This window comes from Primulina eburnea, chromosome 18 (assembly GCF_022965805.1).
Source record: "Primulina eburnea isolate SZY01 chromosome 18, ASM2296580v1, whole genome shotgun sequence".
NCBI classification, from domain to species: Eukaryota; Viridiplantae; Streptophyta; class Magnoliopsida; order Lamiales; family Gesneriaceae; genus Primulina; species Primulina eburnea.
This window is the reverse complement of record NC_133118.1, coordinates 24,356,771-24,378,657: the sequence shown is the minus strand read 5'-3', so window position 1 is coordinate 24,378,657 and position 21,887 is coordinate 24,356,771. Positions and strand designations below refer to the sequence as shown.

Here is a 21,887-nt window from a genome sequence, read left to right as displayed (position 1 = left end):
TTTGTAACAATCTTTGATGACTCAGACGTAACACAATAAGCAATACGAGCATTCTGAAATTGTTCAAGATAAGAGTAGACCCAATCTACCTTAATTTCTTTGTTCGTGAACTGAATATTGTGCTTGATTTTGCACAAATCTGTCCATACAGCCCATGCAATCACAGCAAACTGCTCAAATTCAGCTAAAGAAAAATAATTCATTAAACTCAAACCACAAAGGATGAATGGCAGTAGCTTGCCTTTCTTTAAACAAGACCAAATTTGGTAGCTTTCCAGACATCACGAACTTTGTGGCAAAAGAGGAGGCTATGGCTTGTCGTGGCATCCGGCGAACCACAGAAAAAACAGCAACCTGAAGCATGGATATGTCGCCTGAACAGGTTTCCTTCAGTAGGTAACAAATCAGTGCTCGCTCGCCAAAGAAATATCTTGATTTTTTGTGGGATATGAATCTTCCATATCATTTTCCACCAACTCTCTAAGCTATAGACAGATTGTGATTCAGGAGGACGAAAGCATCCAGTCTCAAGAAGATACCCAGATTTAACTGAGTAGAGACCATTTGTGCCCCATTTCCAATATCTAATATCATCTGAATCCAGAATCCGCAGCGGTGTTTCCAGAATTCTATCTGCCTCAAAAGATGGGAAAATAGAGCGTACCAGATTCTCGTTCCACGTTCTATCTGGAGAAATCAACTCATGCACCAACACTGATTCATTTGATCTCCATAAAGAACTCATCCCAGAAGCTAACTTGGGTATCCATCTATCAGAGTAGGCTTTGATTCGAAGACCATTCCCAACTCGCCACAATAATCCTTTATGGATAAGGTCTCGACTCCACAGAATGGATCGCCAAACATAAGAAGGATTAGACCCTAACTGAGTAGTCATAATATCATCAAATTTGAAATAACGCGCTTTAAGAACCTGAGCCATAAGTGATAAAGGATCATTGATTATCCTCCAAACTTGTTTTGCCAAGAGAGCCCTATTGAAAGCAAGGAGGCTCCTGAATCCCATACCACCATACTGCTTTGGTCTACACATGTTCCTCCACCGAACCCAATGCAAACTCCCACCAGCTGATTAAGAGTTCCACCAAAAATTAGAGCAACATTGTTCCAACTCATTACACAATGAAATGGGCAGCTTGAAACAAGACATTGCATACGAGGGAATAGCCTGTAATACTGATTTAATGAGAGTTTCTTTACCACCTGCAGAGAAAAATTTCGAAGCCCATCCATTAATTTTTTTTAGCAATCTTTCGCGTAACCCAGCAAATTGAATCCTTTTACTCCTTAAAGAAAATGTTGGTAACCCCAAATATAGCTCATGCCTTGTCACCACAGTGATAGAGAAAATTCTTTGGATTGCATCAATAGTACTGGACGAGGCGGGACCATCTTATTCGTTTATAAATCAATATTTGAGAAGGGGAATAGATCAAAGAGTAGGTCTCTTGTGAGACGATCTCACGAATCTTTATGATTGAAACGAATAAATCCTACTGATAATCACAATAAAAAGTAATACTCTTAGCATAAAAAGTAATATTTTTTCATAAATTACACAAATAAGAGACCCGTCTCACAAAATACGACTCGTGAGACCGTCCCACACAAGTTTTTGCCTAGATCAAAACCTCTTGAGAAACCATATAATGAAGAATAACTTGTATCTATACAAATCACCTAGATCCTATACTTGTCATTGAACATGTCAATCGCAAGTATTTGAAATAATAATTACTCAATTTTACTTCCTATGTCTATTCAACTTGAGTTAATGGAAACTTTACTTTCAAAATTAAGAAACATGAACCCACATGCCAAAAAATTCAGGTCCAACCAAGCCATGTGAGCTGTTGGGGATTTGAGTTTCAAGGCATTAAATGGTGAAGTTGGGCAAATATCTTTGTTTGGGGGACAAAATCCAATTTTATTGAATAAAATATTCCCTACTTATTATTGCCACCCAATTCATGTTAAATAGTGAGGTGTCTTAATTTTATAAAATTTCAACTTATTATGATATGGTAATTTTAAATTCCTTCTTGTTTAATGGATTTGTGCCATCTTAAAGAATTTTCATAGGAAAAAAGATTAATAATTTCCAAGTGCTATAATAACACGATGATAAGCGTGACTGCACGACAAGTCTATCGAGGTATAATTTCTACGTACTCGTCGAATTTGTCTCGATAAATTTAGGCTGGTCAGAAAAATAAAATTGAAAAGTGCTTGTAGTAGATATGTATTTGGTAATTTGAGTATTTTTGATCGAGTGAAATTTGTATTTTAAATAGAGTGGCATATTGAATTTTATGTGTAATTTGGTTTATATAAAGCATGCATGACCGTCTTTCGTAGGGATGACAACTTTTCCCACAGGTTTGGAGCCCTACTGGAAAAACCTGAAACGGGGATAGGGATCCCCAATTGTTCCGGTTATGGTTTTGGTTCGGAGATTTTTTTTTAAATCTCCGATGTAGTTTGGGGCGGGTATGAGATTAATATCCTCATCCCCGAACCCTCCCCGAAAATAATATCAATACTAAAATAATAGTATTATTAATATCAATAATATAATAATAATATTATTTTTTAAAATATTAACATTAATAGATAATAATAAGTTTTGGTTTAAGAAAATCTCTGAATCCGTCATCGTTTTGGCATATTAATATTTTTGAAACGGGGATGGAGACAAGGATGAGGATGAGAAGTTGATCCCCGAAGTTTCGGATTTGGGGATTACACGAACCCGAGAAAAAAAGGATCTGGACGAGTACGGGGCTGAGGATGTAATTCGGGGACGGTGCCATCCCTAGTCTTTCGTTTGGGGGTGTGGATGGATGGCAATGAACCGCCCATCATTAAATGTGAGTAGATAGTATTTTTTTTTATAGGTCGATGACATTATCTTCATGATAGATCCAATGATCATCATCGATTCAAAAATTTTCACTTGAAGTCAAACATGAATCTTGCATTTTTGAGTTAATGATATTAATTGGATTTGTGATTAGGGTGATCCCTCTATTTTTTGTCAAATGGAAAGGGTTGTGAATTCACTTAGACAACGTGTTACATTTTTTTAACTCGATCTTTCAATACACAAAATAATCATCCTGAAAAATGAAAATATAGAGAGTTATAATTTGATGAGTAATTCTAAACCTACAACTGATATATCATATAACGATATTTTACGTCAATTATATCGTTGGATTGTTTTTATTATATCACGTGATTTTGTATTAACTCATGAGATTTTATATTAAAGTTATCATAAGATTTTAATAAACGAAATTTTCATATTGAATTTTTGTGTTGAAATTTTTTTTTTGTACAAATTTGATTTTACACACTTTCGCTCGTAATTTGATTGTTGAGAGATAATTTTATCTCATTATCAAGAGTGTGATCCAATTATGTTACCCTTAATATAGAGAGTTATAATTTGATTATGGAGAGATATTGTGACCTACAAAATATCATTATGGAATCTTTCCATGTTGTCAATGGGTTTTTCCTAAAGGCAAAAACTTGTGTGAGACAGTCTCACGGATCGTATTTGTGAGACAGATCTCTTATTTGGGTCAACATAAAAAAGTATTATTTTTATGCTAAAAGTATTACTTTTTATTGTGAATATGGGTAGGGTTGACCCGTCTCACAGATTATGATCCGTGAGACGGTCTCACATGAGACACACTCTTTCCTAAATTGTTTAGGGGCTTTTTTTACTTAAAGCAATTATGTTTTATTTGTCATTTGAATATTATCTTTTAAAGATGGAGAAAATATATTTATGGTGGTGTTAATTACTTATCATTTCAGCTAAGTGGGATCCCATGCTATTAATTTTTTGTGCAGAGTTGTTCCGATTTGGTCCAAACATTTATATAATATAAATGCTCAAGACAGAAGTTATTTAATGTTAAAAAATCTTGAATAAAATCTTTATTGAGGACTGTATTTGTTGTATGGCCTCAAAGATTAACAAATTTTTCACTAACTGAGAAAAAAATATTATATTTTGGGATAAATAATATGCCATATTTTAGATGAAACCCCATTTGTCGTCGGGTGTTGACTTCAAAATATTCTCTATCAATTATAGCAAAAATTTCTACGAGAAAATATCACGGATCGTATTTTGTGAGATGAGACAAATATCTTATTTGAGTTATTTATTAAAAAATATTAATTTTTATTGTGAATATCAGTAGGGTTGACTCGTCTCACAAATAAAGATTCGTGAGACCTTTTCACAAAATATCTTCTCATATATTATTATATAATCATAGATCACAAAATGTATAAATATACGTCTCACATATCTTAATTTACTTGGGAGGTAAATTTGTCTAATACAATCGAAGTAGGCAAAATTATTGAAACATTAAATATTGAACAAGACAACGCGACATTGTATTGAACAACGAGTCCTTGACCAACCACCCAACTCACAAAATATCTTCAAATTATTGACATTTGTGGGAGAGCCTAATCAAGGGTTCACTTGACCACACTCAATTTTCAAACTTTTCGTTTGTTTTTCATTATGCTTTGATATATATATATATATATATATATATATATATATAGACACACGCACACATTTTTTTTTTCAAATGCACTCTACATGCGAAGATAAATGTCCACTTTTAAATGCAGTTTTAAGATATATTTCTAGGAGTAACATGGATTATTCCTCGTCTCTAAGCATTTTGCACGGAGTACGACTTCAAAATAATAGCACTACAAATTTTAAAGTCACACAATGTAACGATCATGGGCCATTAGGCTGAACCACCATAGGTCTCAGCCCATACCCACACATCACTACTGGTCATGGGTCGTTAGGATGGTCCAGCATGTGCCTCGGCTCATGTCCATGCACCGTCACTCATAGAATATCTCACACTTGGAAAGTGCCTTCTTTCGCCTCCGCCAACACTTGAACCTAGAACCTCTAGGCATAAGTACCTAGATTCTTAAAGTGTTGGTATCAGTTGGGCTACGAATCCCAGGCGCCACGGCGCTGCAGCCTGTGCCCAAGGCAACCATCAGAGCTGCAACGCTGCGGCGCTACTCCTGCACTACAACATCATCACCAATCCACCCTGAATCCTTCCTTATCCAATGTCATGCCATACCAATGCAACTAAACATCCAAATACATGATCAAAATATCTATATAAACTATCACAACAAGAACTCATCCCCCTCCATAACCATCACCAACTATAAAACATAACACCAAAAACAATAATCATTCTTTAACCATTCCAATGAACTTAATCATAAACAATAACCATTCTACAAATCTCAACCATCAAACCATATGAATACCCATTACCATACCATAAAATAATAAATCATGAATATCCAATAACCATATCTCCAAAACATCAAACCAAAGAATATATCATTGACAATAGAATGATAAAAAGGTTGGGATATTACACAAAAACTTTAAAATGTTTAGAACGCTATCACGAAGTTAAACAAAATTTTCTAATTTCGATTTCTAAGAGTTAAACTTAAAAATTTAATTTCAAGAATTTAAATATTGCAAAACTTGAATTTAAGCGCAAATGCTTAAAAACTCAAAACTAGAAGAAAAATCTCGAATTTAATTCCAAAGATTGAATATAAGCATATAATTTAGAAAATCCAAACTCAAAATTTTATATCTTGAAAATTTGAATTTTAAGCGATATGCTTAAGAATTATCATATAGAATTAAACATAGAGATAAATGAGAGGAATATAAAATTGTGTGTTATATGTAAATGAATAGAGTCATATTTATAAAAGATGAAAAATCCTGAATTAAAAGACAAGCATCTACATGAAATAATGCATCATTTCACTAAAATTAATCACTGGCCAAGTCACTAAATTAGCGCCTCTTCAACTGAGGTGCCACAAATCACACGACAATTCAATTTTTTTTTTAAAAATATTATATATATAATCCTTTGCCTTCAATCTTTTCACTCCATAAAGTTCAAACTCAATTAGTTTCTCATTCACTTTAATTGGTAATCGAGAAAAAATTTTGCTCGTCATTTAGCACGTTCGAATGATTTTATCGATTTTAAATATGTACAAAACTCATTTTCCTAACAATCTCTCACATGAATGAAAATTAATGTATGTGACAGCTAACTCAACAAATAGCGTTCTTGTGATAAATTATTGTATCAAGATATGTAGCTTTTGGCTTTGAACATTCCTTATTAAGATATAATTGAATTTACTTGGCAATTAGTGAACGTGATGCCTTGAACTATTCGTCGTTTTGTGTAAATCAGGACAATTATATTCACACAACAACATTTCTAAAATTTCATTAGGTTCTCACTGTTGTGTCCATTTCGACCATGAACACTACTTGGTTTCGCGAGTGCTTTCCATCTTTGAAGCGACCACACTTCGAACTTACGTAAGTTATATCCTAAGAAGTGTCTCACTATACTCTAAAATACGTAATAATATATCTTAGGAATCATTAAAGGTAAAACCTAGCCTCATACACTTTTGTGGGAAACACCTCTTATCATAGGAATAGGTATGAGATATCTTCAAGGTGTTTCTACCAATCTCGTAATTTAGTTGTTTTTTTTTAAACCTAGATCATGGAATTTCCAGTCAACTAGGTTGGATATCCATTATAAGATTTAATTTTGGGATTTTAATCCCATTCCTCTTGATAGACAATTTATTTGATATCTCGGTATATCTATTGTAAATGGATCTGCAAGATTCTCCTTTGATATTACATAGTCAATGGAGATAATGACATTAAAGATCAACTGCAATATGGTATTATGTCTACGACGGATGTGTCGAGACTTACCGTTATATATATTGTTTCGTGTCCTTCCAATTGTTGATTGACTATCACAATGAATTATTACAGAGGACATTAGCTTATTCCAACAAGGGATTTCTTCTATAAAATTTTGAAGCCACTCGGCTTCTTCTCCAACTTTGTCAAATACTATAAATTCTGATGCCATTGTCGATCGAGAAATGCAAGTTTTCCTAGAAGACTTCTGTAAGATCCAGGAATTTAGCTCATGTAACTTGAATGCATGAAATCTAGGATTTTATTTATATTATGTGTTTAATTACTTTTACGTATTTTATGCATAATTATTGCATGATAGAATTTATATCATGAAATTTTAAATTTGCATGCATTAGAGTTTCTAGATGCATTTCGCGCTCGAACGAGGAACGAAGACCGGGGAATTATCAGAAAAATTATTTTTATTACATGATTAATTTTAATTAATTAATATAAGATGTTTTAAATGTATTTTTCAGGAAACGGGTTTTGTTGGGTATTTTTACCCACCGAAGCATATTTTTAGCGGTACGCAAATTTATCAAATCAGAGGACTTTTTGAGGGTTCGGGTAATATTTTCAAAAACTTATCAAAACGGAATATTTTTCGGGAGTGGTTTTGGAATTAATGGGCCTACGTTTAAGCTTATTGGGCTTAAACCTCTTTTTAAACTTTTAAACGACAATTTAGGACCTATTATCTAATAATTAAATATTTAATTATTATCTAAACTCCACTAAACCTAAAACCATTTCCCCCATCAGATGAAACCCCCGCCATTCAGTAAAATCTCTCGGTTTCAGCACCCCTTTCAGCAGCCAAGCTTCGGCAATCACCTTTCTTGCAAAGAAAAATTCCTCTTGCGCTCCCCGACACTCGTTCTTCGATGTTCTTGCGTCGAAATCATCAATGAACGTGCCGTACTATTATTTCTGCATCTTACACGTTATATGTATGCTGTTATGTGTGCATTTGTCTAAGGATTTCTCGATCCAAAGCTTAGCTTGAAGCTTTTTCGGTTTTGGAGTAAAACGTGCATCTTTTTTGTTTCAACTCTCATGCTTTTTTGTGATATGTGCAAGCGGCCTGCTGTTTTGGTTGATAAGGGTTTGTAGGTATCGAGTTGTATGAAGGATGGAAGTTGCAGACCATGTAAAAGCCCGGCTGGACGAAGGGGTTGTAGGCTTCAGCGTGTGCGTTTGTATGGTGAGTAGATCGAGAGGATTTTTGGTGCGGCAATGCATGGTTCGAACTTGGCCAAGGAACTGACCCACTTGGGTCCGTGATAGGTCCAGGAGAGAGCCGTGAATTGCTGGTTTGGTAGCAGATCGAAGGGAGTAGGGTGAGAAGTGGCTCGAATAGTTGATCTTGTGTTCGGCCGCAGCTAGGTGCGTGGGGTGTTCACCGTTTGTATGAGGGTTTGGACGTGTGTGGGGCTGCAAGCCTTGGTTATTTGGGGCCAGTATGGTCTGGTCTAGGTCCTAGATGTCTTGGTTCGTGGTTGGTACGAGCCGAGGGGTGCTAGTGGTCGGGTGATGCATTGAGGGTTTGATAAGGGAAATAGCTGAATTTTTCCACCAACTTTTGGAGCTGGTATTCACAAGTTTAGGGGTCTGGATTTTGGGGTTTTAGGACCTTTTAGATGTTGTTAAAGCATGGTAAAAAGTTGGGAAAAATTTGGCCAGGTTTCGAGGCGATTCGAGTTAAAACAGGACCCCGGTACAAGTTTTAAAACAAGTCGATTAAATTTTGTATTGGGCTTTAGTTGAAGTCTAGGAATGCTTAAAAATAATTTTTGGGATATTTTAAGAAGTTTGGTAAGTTTCAGGTCAAATTTTAGATGTCCAGGGGTAAAATGGTCATTTTGGGTTTCCAGGGGGTGAGGTTTTGGGTCATGGCAGCGCCTTGAGCACATTTTATCATAATTTAAAATTTTTATGCATCATTATCACGATTTTTAATATTTTATAATAATGTACGTTGCATGTTTGGTTCTAAAGAAATTGCACATGTACATGTTTTTTATAAGTGGTGAAAATGATGTTTTGATTTATGAGAATTAGTTGTGGCTATCGAAGAATATGTAAATGCTTAAGATGTATATGTAAATGCTGATGATGAGGCCTAGGCACAGTGGATGGGTAATCCTGTCACTGATGTCCGACAACCGCCAGGTACCGCAGTTCTATGTATGATGGATCCATCGTAAATGATGATGATGTACGATAGTCACCTCTAATGAAATGAATTCACCAAAAGATATGATAAATGATGAATGATGATTAACAATGAGCTATTTTGACACGTCACGATTTTACACGACACATTTACATTACACTTTTAAAGTTCATGAAATGTGTTGCGTGTTTTCACTACCGCAAGTGTACGTTGTCAAGTTTTAGTACTGGTTAGAATACAGATATCGATCCCACGAGGAGTAATTATTTAAAATTTTATATTTATTACCATAATTGACATAGCTCAACTTTATTTAGGCAAATCAAATAGTTGATTTATAATAAACTCGAATAAAATAACAAATCCGATAATTCTAACACACAGTAGAAAATTCACAGAGTAGAGCAGTCTAGAGATATGATTTCGTCGCGTCTCCCCTATGCTAAATTAACATTGACTAACATTTAAATTAAATCACACCATATTTATTAACCAAGAACTCACAATATTTTCTATTCCCTCTGTCGAGTGATGAATAGAACTGTATTATCTATTACCGATTTTAATATGTCTATTCAAATTCATGTAACACGTAATAAATGCAACCAAAGTTCTCTTATGGATTCGCCAAAGTTATACGTCTTTTCCACGCTATAAACATCTGACGATGCGATTTCCCCTTTCCTAATTTCGATCACCTCTTTCGAGTGTTAGATCTCAATTATTAGAACAGTCGAATTATGGCCAGTAATCCAAAAGCATTAAAGACAAGAAATCACAAATAAACACGATGAATTAAATCAATGAAAATTCAAATGTCAATGCATAGGTTCGACCACGACTACGTCAATCTCTAGAAAATAAAATTACTTCATACTCGAATGTAAATCACTACAAAACCTGTTTGTAACGTAAAAGTAAGAAACCGAATTAGAAACGTGTTGGTCAGAGATGGAAGTGTGTCTCCGTGTCCGAATTCAACGTCTTCTATCTCTGTTCTTCGCGCTCCGTCGTCGACACTCGCTTTTTTCTCCCCTTCTCGAGTGATATGTCGACTGCGTGTAAAATATTTCCCCACCCCATTTCTGAACCCTTGTCTTTCTTTTTATTCTCCCGTCCGGGCCGTAAGTCGAAGCCCATTTAGTCTTGTTTCGCCGCCATTAGCGCCGCGGCGCTGAGTAAGTGGCGCCTAGGCGCTCGTCGTTCGTGAGTATTAGCACCGCGGCTCTTGTCCTTAGCGCTTAGGCGCTTGTTCTTCGGCAGTGAGGCGCCGCGGCGCTGCTTGGGCAGCGCCTAGGCGCTTGTCTCTCGGTACGCTGGCGCGGCGGCGCTAATCTTGTAGCGTTGCGGCGCTTCACTTTCGCATATTGTGGCGCTGCAGTGCTTGTTGTGGCACTGCGGCTCTGAATCTTTGGCTGTTTTACGCCCAAAAACGTCTCTGATTGCTCTAAACCATCTCATATTTGTATATTTCCTGCGCTACACAAAAACAACAAAAACCAAGCATAAATATGCTCGAAACCAGCATAAATCAAATGGATTAATTCTTGCACTTATCAAACCCCCCCAAACTTGAACTTTTGCTAGTCCCGAGCAAAGCAAAAGTAAAAATAGGAATGCAGACTCAAGCAAGAAATAAACACTGACAACTATAGTCATGGATATGCAAAGAGTGGAAGTTGCCTCAGATCTATTTATTTTCATGTGATCGTATTTACTCGAGAGTCACGTGCGTGTGTGGTATGTCAATGTTTATTTACCTCATCGAATGCGCAAATAGATTCACAATGCCAAATCGCCTCATAAACTTAAGAAGTCCTCAGTTCGGTGCAACTTACACTTCATTAAAATACACATTTGCTTACAAAGATAATAAAGGGCTTTATTGGTGATTGTTTGGCTAAAAAGATGTTCAGAACAAGTATACCAAAGATGAAGTCACACAATGAGATGCTTGCATGCAAATGATTAAAGTTTATACTCGTTAACCATGTTTATCAGGTACCCATAAGCTTGACTTGAACAACTTTTCTCCACTAGTATATTGGATAAATGTGACAAGGTTAATAGGTCTTGTAGGCTTGTAACGTTAGGCTATGGCTCATGGCTACAATAAAGGTATGGAAATCAAAATTTGAGAGAGATATTTGAAGTTCATCAATTTCACTCATTTTCATCTTCTTTCTACTCACCACCCACTTATTGTTTTCTTTTCATTCATATCCTTCATTTCCCAAATGCTTTCTTTTTCACCAATTTTGATTCATTCTTTTCGTTGTTTTTCTTCTTTTTGAACTCCTTTCTGTACATTCATTTTTTTCTCTTTTTCTTTTCAAGGAGTGTTTGAATCATTCCAACACCAATGAACTTATTTCTCTCAAAATTTAGGTAGGACAATAAGTGTATAAGCTTCATTTGGTAGTTGTTGTGGGATGTAGAATAGATACAAGTGGGGGCTAATTGTGTGTCATTGACATTGACACACGCCACTTGATTTTTAGTAGGCTCAAAATGGGACACTAGGGATATATCATGTTCATTTGGTAGGCTCGAAGGCTTAAACGGTTCCAAAGATCACCTAAATCATTCCTATGTCACATATTATCCGTATTTCGCCTCGAAAAGTGTTCAAACAAGTTCTAGATTCCCGTCAATCCATTAGTCATCTCATACAAACCGATCACATGCAATTTTCAATCGAAATGATATATGAGTTAGGTGCACAAAGAAAAGTCAAGCATCTCAATCTACTCGAGGCTTAATGGGCTAACAAATGATAATGAATAAAGAAGACATGCCTAAGGATATTGAGAAAAATTGCCTAGATCATCTCTGTGTTCGCAAAAGCGTCAATCAATGTCATGCGAGGGTTACTAAAAATCAGACTTCTCTCGTTTAATTAGCATCACAAGCACGCAAATTGTCTCTTAGCAACGACAATATCAACAAACATGACAGTGCATAAAAAATGTGACTCCCAAGTACTCACGAATACATTCATACTTCAGACTCACAATTTTATTTTCATCATCGGCCTCACGATAGCTGATCCATGACTAATCCTAACAATTCTAACATGGAATAAATAAATGAGTTTTTTTTTTTTTTAAAGTTGAAGTGCAGGGAATAGCTGATGACACACCTAAAAATACGAACTGAGAACTGAAAGCCAAAAATAAAGCAGAGTAAACGGGCAGTAAATGACAGTTATTGACAAAGTAGAAGACCCCCCCAAAATTAAGTACGTGCATTGTCCCCAATGTACAGTAATAAAGAATGAAAAAACGGGGGACTCCGTACCTCACACAGCAAGCTTCAGGACTCGCCGTCCTCGCCTGACAGCTCAGGCTCCTCCTCCTCATCATCAGGTTCATGTCCGAATGTAGGCTGTGGTGGGTATGGCTCACCAGATGGGTTGGTAGGGGGGTAATGCAGCGAAAACACGCGATGATAATCATAAACGTACGCCTGGTGCTCACGCATCATCCTCAACAATCTCTCCAGCTTACGATCTATTTCATCTATACGGGGGTCGCTGGTCTGTGCATGTGGCTGCTGGGGTGCAAGCTGTGTCGGTGCACCACTGCCTGAGGCCTCACCTGAACCATGAATAACCATTTGTCTTCTCCTATCCCTAGGGAGGGCTCCAGGCAGTGATATATCACGTTTTATATATAGTAACGTCTCACTGTCATCCCAAGTAACACCCGCTACATGGCAGAGGTCGGTGATAGTCGATGAGTGGGGCCTGCTGACAGTGGATGTACCCCTAGCAGCCTGTAGAATAGATGTCATAATAACTCGGCATGCGTCCACAGTCCTGCCGGTGAGGATGCAAAAGACCAATGCCGCCTTCTTCTTCGTCACATCCGGCACGTGCCCAGATGGCATCAGCCACGAGGCCACGAAATGATACCAGTTGTAGGCCTCCCTTTTCAGTGACGTCGCTGGGAATGTGACCGGGGCTCGTTGATTGTTGAGTTTCCAAACTGTACCCGGTGCACAAAGTGTGTTGATGACAGTGTCGTAAGGATACGGGTCTCTCATAAACAATGTGTACCCGTCTGTCTCATAATCTGGCATCCCATACAGCGAATTGATCGTCGTGCTGTCGAAGGCAACCATCAGCCCTCGAATCCTCAAGTGAAACTCCTCATGCTTAACCGTCAGATTTGCATAAAATTCCCTCACAAAGGACATCACAGCATCAGCCGGGGGCTTAACAAATTCCCCCCAATTCATTTCTCGAGCACAAACCAACGTAATAATATCTGGGTGGCACTGGTCCATACCCCTCTCTCTCTGCATGCTTTTCTCTAACAACTTCATATAATTCTCGGCCGCCTTTGCATCCCAAAATCGTCATCTATCAAAAGTGACATTAGACGACTCGCCCTCGCCAGACTCACCCCGCTTATTTTTCTTTTTCGGCGGCATAATTGAATTCAAGATCAACGTCGCTCAACAATTTTTCAACAATTCAACACCCACAATATCAACAAGATCAATCAATCAACAATTCCTTCAAACATGCAATATTCCCAATCCAACAATATCCATAACAGCCTCATTGTGACAATGCATCGAACACGTTGTGTACGTAACTCAAAACTCAATCCTTTCAAATTTCAGGAATTAAAATAAAGAATTCCTATCCCAAAAGCTGTTACCTGATGATGTGTTGCTTCAAAATATGCTTCAATCCGTCTGGGTTTCGGCTCGTTGAAGAATTGCCTTGGAGATTGTTGAGCCAAAGAGATGCTAGGAGGGAGATATTGAAGATGGAATACCTTGGGAGTGAATCGTATGGTGTCTTGCAGTGTTTAGAAGGCTAGTTTGTGGTGTTGGGCGATTTTTCGATGGGAGAGGGTAGTGAGGGCTGCGGCGCTTCCTTCTTAGGTTTCTGAAAAATGAGTTTCGGTCCTCTTTTTTTTTTTCCATATAAGACGAACTAGCGCCGCGGCTCTAAGTAAGTGACGCCGCGGCGCTAAACTCTCGGCCTCTTCAGCGCCGCGGCGCTTAATGTAAAGCGCCTAGTGATAAGTGCAATTTATTGTACTTTTATTACTTGTTTTTAACTTGGAATTTTGTGAATCTTGAGCAGGTTTTATTTGATTTGTTGTTGTTTTTGTTATTGTAGTTTGGAAGCTTAGAAATGAGAGTTTGGAGTAGTATAGTGATGAATTAGAAGGTGCAAAGGACAAAGCTTGACGAAGCATGACCGCACCCGCGGTCGGGTGCGGTCATGCTAGCACCGCACCCGCGGTCTCACCAGATGAACAGGATGAATTTTGACGAACAGACACCGCACCCGCGGTCCTACTACCACCGCACCCGCGGTCATGCACCAACATTATTCCGGAAATTATGAAACTTTGTAGACTTTGAATAAAAGTAGAGGAAAATGGTGTGCTACGTGGGGAATCATGTCTAGACTATAAAAGGATCTCTTTTCATCATCTAGGGTATGGAGAGGATCAAGAAAAAGGGTGGAGGCTACGAAGAAAAAGATTGAAGATCAAGATCATCATCTTCAACAAGTTCTTGCACATCTTTGGACAAAAACTTCATAAACTCCAAAACTCTTGTTCTAAGTTCTTTCCTTCTTTATTTTTACTTTTAGTTGATATGTCTTGTTTAAGATTCATGTATTGTTGTGTTATTTTTATTATTATGAACTAAATTTTAATTCTAGAGGGATGATGGAACAAAACTAGAAACCATGTGTTGAGATTCATGATTTATGCTATATAAGTTGTCTTTATTGTTCATTTGTGTTTTTCCAATCTTAATGCTTTCATTTTATTGGCCATATCTTGAATGATTTGTATGTTATAAATTATCACTTGGAAAAGGAAATTTATAATCAAGAAAGGGAAAAATACATCGGTAGTATTTATATAGTTCGGGAGGACATATCTTGCTATTGAAGCTATAAAAAGAATTTAGTGCTTATTGTGTTATTTAATTTTAGATTGTTGACAGGGATGTTACAATCTTTTGTTAGATAATTAGTATCTATTTAGCACTCGGGAGAGGAGTAGATAATTATAGAATTCTTGGTTAATGAATAAGAAGGACAATTATAATATAGATACACAAAATAGTACATGGTGGATAGTTGCGTGAAGTCGGACCTCTAGATCTTTTATTCCATTGTTCAACTCTGTTTGGTACTATAATTAAATTTATTTTCAATTTTATTGATACGAACAAATCTGTTAATTGATTATTCTAAATAAAATCGAGACTATTTTAATTACAAGCATTAATATAAATTTAGAATTACATTCCTCGTGGGATCGACAATTGTACTCAAAATTACATTTTACTATAACTTGACGTCGTGCACTTGCGAGCAATCAAGAAAACACGCAACAAGTTTTTGGCGCCGTTGCCGGGGAGTGTCAAATTTGAATTTATATTAGTATTGTTACCAATTAGTCTAGATTTTAATTTAGAGCTGTTTTTATTGTATTACATTGAACATTGATTTGTTTATTGTCTTTGTTTGACAGTGCATGCGAAGATCTCAAAATCCTGACTTACTTATCTTAGATCCTGAAATCGAAAGAACCGCAAGAAGATTAAGAAAGGCAAGAAGAGAAGAGATTCGAGCAATGGCTGAAAACAGAGATAATGAAAATCCACCCCCTGCAATACCCATCCGAGATCATTTTAGGCCGGTACTGAAGGCTCATTATTCGGGCATAGCACGAGGAACTATTAATGCAAATAACTTTGAGCTCAAGCCCGCATTGATAAACATGGTTCAACAGAATCAGTTTGGGGGAGCCGCCACTGCAGATCCTCATTTACATCTCAGAACATTCCTTGAAATTACTGATACGGTAAAAATAAATGGTGTTTCTGATGATATAATTCGATTGCGTTTGTTTCCTTTTTCTCTTAGGGACCAAGCAAGATGATGGCTCCAATCGCTTCCTTTGGGGAGTATCACTACCTGGCAGGATTTAGCAACCAAGTTTCTTGCAAAATATTTCCCACCTGCAAAGTCTGCACTGTTGAAAATCGAGATAAGTACTTTTAGGCAGACTGATTTTGAGCAACTATATGAGGCATGGGAACGGTATAAGGAATTGTTGAGGAGATGTCCAAACCATGGTTTTGAAGATTGGGTACAGATTGAATTATTTTACAATGGTTTGAATGGACAAACAAGAGGCACTGTTGATGCAGCAGCTGGTGGCACGATATTTTGCCAAATCACCCGATCAAGGATATGATTTGCTTGAACAGATGACCATTAACAGTTATCAGTGGCCGTCTGAAAGGTCAAGAGTAAAGAAGCAAGCTGGAATTTATGCCATAGATCCTATTACATCACTCACCGCTCAAGTTTCAGCTTTGACAACTCAAATTGCAGCAATGAATAAAGCTAGTACATCAGAGGTTGAAAATGCATCTGTTGTTACTGAAGAACCACATATTCCAGATGAGGCACATTATATTAACAATAGGAATTTTGGTGGTTATGGAGGATATCGAGGTAACCCTCCCCCTAACACTTATCATCCTGGTTTGAGAAATCATGAAAATTTTTCATATGCAAATAATAAGAATGTGTTGAATCCTCCACCGGGGTTTAATACATCAAAGGGGGAAGGAAAACCTTCACTTGAGGATTTAGTTGGGACATTTGTTGTTGAATCAAGTAAAAGAATGGCTAGGACTGAATCTCGTCTTGATGGCATGGAAACTCACATGGGAAATATGGGAGCCACAATGAAGTCATTGGAGACACAGATTGGTCAATTGGCTAATGCATTGAAAGATCAAAATAAAGGTCAGTTCCCAAGTAACACTGAAGTGAATCCAAAGGAGCAATGCAAAGCTGTGACTTTGAGAAGTGGAAAAGAACTTGATGGTAAAAATTCCAATGAAAAGGATGAAAAAGAGGTGACTGTTGAAGAAGTTGAAATTGAGGGATCCAAAGTTGAAGTTGAACAACCTCCGGTATTTCAGCCAATACTTCCATATCCACAGAGGTTTAAAAAGAAGAAATTGGATGAGCAATTTGCCAAATTTTTGGAGATCTTCAAGAAGATTCATATCAACATCCCATTTGCCGATGCTTTGGAGCAAATGCCAAACTATGCAAAGTTCATCAAAGATGTGATGTCAAAGAAAAGGAAGTTGCATGAGTTTGAGACAGTTAAGTTGACCGAGGAGTGTAGCGCCATACTCCAAAAGAAACTACCACAGAAACTCAAAGATTCAGGGAGTTTTACTATTCCTTGTGTTATTGGTGGTTCTAGAATAAATAAAGCTTTATGTGATTTAGGTGCCAGTATTAATTTAATGCCTTTTTCTATTTACAGGACTTTAGAGCTTGGCGAGGTGAAGCCTAGCACTATTACCTTGCAGCTGGCGGACAGATCACTTACATATCCACGGGGTATAGTGGAAGATGTTCTGGTAAAGGTAGACAAATTTATATTTCCTGCTGATTTTGTCATTCTAGATATGGAAGAAGATCAGGACACTCCACTTATCTTTGGAAGGCCATTCTTGGCCACCGGAAAAGCTTTGATTGATGTGCACAAGGGTGAGCTTACATTGAGAGTAGGTGGAGAAGAAGTCATGTTCAACATCTACAACACAATCAAAGAACCAAATTAGGTAAGTACTTGTAATAGTATTGACGTAATTGATTCATGTGTATCTCATGTTGGTGCAGGTAGATTGACGAAAGATTCCTTGGAGAGATGCTTGTTGGAATCCGCGTCTATACTGGATGAAGATGATTGGGACGTGCAAGAGGAGTTACTTGCTCTTGATACAGTGCCTAAAGAAAAGATTGATGTGCATCAAGTATAGAGGTACCAAAAGTATCCCCTGAATTGAAGGAACTTCCAAGTCACCTTTGTTATGCATTTTTAGGTGAAAATTCAACATATCCGGTAATCATCTCTTCTTTACTTACTTGTACTGAAAAAGAGAAATTGTTGATTGTGTTGAGGGAATTTAAATCTGCTTTAGGATGGACAATTGCTGATATAAAGGGGATTAGCCCTACAGTTTTTATGCATAAAATCTTGATGCAGGAATCGTATTCGCCCAATGTTGATCATTAGAGAATGCTTAATCCCGCAATGAAAGAGGTTGTGAGAGCTGAGGTATTAAAATTGTTAAATGCTGGTGTTATTTATGCTATATCTGATAGCTCATGGGTTTCACCAGTACAAGTAGTGCCTAAGAAGGGAGGAATAACTGTAGTGAGAAATGAGAACAATGAATTGATTTCAACTCGTCCAGTGACTGGTTGGCGAGTATGTATAGACTACAGGAAATTGAATGATGCTACTAGGAAAGATCACTTCCCACTTCCATTTATTGACCAAATGCTTGATAGAGTTGGTGGTTATCATTATTATTGCTTTCTAGATGGTTATTCAGGTTACAATCAGATTGTCATAGCACCGGAAGATCAGGAGAAGACTACCTTCACTTGCCCTTACGGTACATTTGCTTTCAGGAGAATGCCATTTGGACTGTGCAATGCACCTGCTACGTTTCAGAGGTGTATGATGGCCATATTTTCTGACATGGTTGAGGAAATAATGGAGGTTTTTATGGATGATATCTCTGTGTTCGGTTCATCTTTTGATAACTGTTTGCAAAATTTAATGCTTGTTTTGCAGAGATGTCAGGCTAAGAATCTAGTTCTGAATTGGGAAAAATGTCACTTCATGGTTCCAGAAGGTATTGTGCTTGGCCACAAAATTTCGGCTAAAGGAATAGAAGTTGACAGGGCCAAAGTTGAGGCAATTGAAAATCTTCCACCGCCGAAGAATGTGAAAGGGATCAGAAGCTTCTTGGGACATGCTGGGTTTTATCGTCGTTATATTAAAGATTTCTCTAAAATTACTAGACCTTTATGTAATTTGTTGGAGAAGGATTCGACATTTATTTTTGACGATAATTGTTTGCAGGCATTTAACAGGATCAAGAAAGCACTGATTTCTGCTCCCATTATGATAGTACCAGATTGGAAGGAACCATTTTAGCTCATGTGTGATGCTAGCGACTATGCTGTGGGAGCAGCATTGGGACAAAGGCGAGATAAGATGTTCAAGGCTATCTACTATGCAAGTCGTACACTTAATGCAGCCCAACAGAACTATACAACTGCTGAGAAAGAGATGCTAGCAGTTGTGTTTGCATTTGACAAGTTCAGAACATATCTCATTGGCACCAAGGTAACCGTTTTTACTGATCATGCAGCTCTTCGCTATTTATTTGCCAAAAAGGATGCCAAGCCCAGATTGATTCGATGGATACTACTACTTCAAGAATTTGATTTTGAAATCAAAGACAAGAAGGGTAGTGAGAACCAGGTGGCAGATCATTTGTCACGACTAGAGCTGGAAGAAAGAACTGATGGTGGAGTAATTAATGAGTCGTTCCCAGACGAACATCTAGTTGAGGTAAATTCTAAACTCCCTTGGTTTGCCGATATAGCTAATTTTTTGTCTTGTGGTACTTTTCCTCCAGATCTGAACCATCACCAGAAAAAGAAATTCTTTCATGATATCAAATTTTTCTTCTGGGATGATCCTTGTGTGTATAAGAGATGTGCTGATCAAGTGATTAGGAGATGTGTTGATGGAGAAGTTGCACACAAAATTCTGGAACAATGTCATTCATCACCTTATGGTGGACATTTTGGAGCAACACGAACAGCAGCTAAGGTTTTGCAATCAGGTTTTTTCTGGCCTACTTTGTTTAAAGATAGCTATACCTTAGTGAAATCATGTGATAGGTGCCAAAGGTTAGGAAATATTTCTAGGCGTCACGAATTGCCACTGACAAATATTTTGGAAGTAGAACTTTTTGATGTCTGGGGCATAGATTTCATGGGACCTTTTCCCCCTTCTTTTGGTCAATCTTATATATTATTAGCTGTGGATTATGTTTCGAAATGGGTGGAAGCAATCGCCACCAGTACTAACGATGCTCGTGTTGTAGTTAAATTTGTGCACAAGAACATTTTCACCAGGTTTGGAACACCGAGAGCCATCATAAGTGATGAAGGTACGCATTTTTGCAATAGAATTTTTAATTCACTGATGGCTAAATACAATGTGAAGCACAGAGTGGCATTGGCATATCATCCTCAGTCGAACGGACAAGCTGAAATATCCAACCGGGAAATCAAACAAATCTTAGAAAAGACTGTCAATACAAACAGGAAGGATTGGGCTATAAAACTGGATGATGCATTGTGGGCTTATAGGACAGCGTTTAAGACGCCTATAGGGATGTCTCCCTATAGATTGGTTTTTGGTAAAGTCTGTCACTTGCAACTGGAATTGGAGCATCGAGCATTCTGGGCAGTTAAGAAGTTGAATTTTGATTTGAAAGCCGCTGGCGATGAAAGAAAACTTCAGTTGAATGAAATGGAGGAGTTCCGCAATGATGCCTATGAAAATGCCAAGATTTATAAAGAACAGACCAAGAAGTGGCACGATAAGCTCATTGTACGAAAGGAACTAAAACCAGGACAACAAGTACTTTTGTTCAATTCCCGTCTAAAGTTGTTTCCTGGTAAGTTGAAATCACGTTGGTCAGGCCCATTTTCGGTGGAGACGGTGTATACTCATGGGGCAATTGAGCTAAAATGCAGTGATGGGAGGACTTTCAAGGTGAACGGGCAAAGAGTTAAGCCATACTATGGAAATGAAGTAAGGCACCTTGACAACATTCCTTTGGGCGGATCAACTTGATTTAAACTGATGGTAGTCAGGCTGAAGACGTTAAACAAAGCGCTTATTGGGAGGCAACCCAAATTTTTGTTTCTTTTGCATTTTTATTTCGGAGTTGATTTTATTTTTGTATCATGTTATTTGTGGTTTTGTATTTTTTATATAATGTGTGATTTTATCTTCCCAAATTTAATGAATCCCAATTGTTTCTTTTCAGGACTGAAAATTTGAGAAGAAAATATTTTGACGAAACAGAAGTGCCCCTGCAGTCTCATGTGCACTGCACCCATGCTTGAGGTGCATTCAAAATACAAGAAAATTCGAAGCAGGAGTGCACCCGCAGTACAAAGACAGTGCCCCCGCGCTTGGTGTGCCGAAGCACAACCGCACCCGCGGTGTTAACATCACCGCACCCGCGGTCGTGCAGTATGGAGAAATGCATGCAAATGCCGAGAACACAGCGCACCCGCGCTCCCTAGCATACCGCCCCTGCGCTGAACTGCCGAACATACACCGCACCCGCGGTATTCATAACACCGCCCCCGCGCTAATTCGCATGGAAAAATGCAAGGGCTGCCGAACATATACCGCACCCGCGGTGCTTATAACACCGCACCCGCGGTCGCTCTTTTTAAACACAGACTCGGGCATTCATCACCACACTCGAAGAACATCATTCTCAAGAACCCTCACTTCCATTTTCGAAATCCCTACTCAAAACACAACTCACACACCAAATTTTTGTTCTTCTTTCAACAAATTCATCACTACAACCTACAAATCTTCAATCATTCCATCAAATATCACATTCCTTTCCATCAAATTCAAAATCAAACCTAAGGTTGAAAAAGGGGCTCCAAAATTTCTTCAAGTAACAATTCAACACACCCAAGGTGAGCAAAGTCATAGCAAATTTGTTGATAAATTCGAAAATTGTTGGGGTTTGTTGCTAAGGAAGGAAAAATTCATTTGGTGAAGCATATTGTTGATTTTGGGAATATTGTTGATTGATTATTGTGTACATTGTTGAGGTGTGATAATTGTGAAGTAGTAGTTTGGAGGAGTGCAAGAATCTTGTATTTTGAGAAGTGGGGTTGAATTG

At 37.7% G+C, this 21,887-nt stretch overlaps 1 protein-coding gene across 1 annotated transcript; it reads left to right on the top strand.

The window, feature by feature from the left end:
* The first annotated feature begins 20,341 nt into the window (after positions 1–20,341).
* LOC140819186 (uncharacterized) lies at positions 20,342–20,806 on the top strand. The gene has a single exon (XM_073179194.1). The coding sequence runs from the start codon at positions 20,342–20,344 to the stop codon at positions 20,804–20,806; it is 465 nt and encodes a 154-aa protein (XP_073035295.1).
* Positions 20,807–21,887: the final 1,081 nt, after the last annotated feature.

What these genes read in the sequence shown, in the direction of transcription:
- LOC140819186 (XM_073179194.1), top strand. Translation starts at nt 20,342, where the DNA reads ATGTCTCCCTATAGATTGGTTTTTGGTAAAGTCTGTCACTTGCAACTG.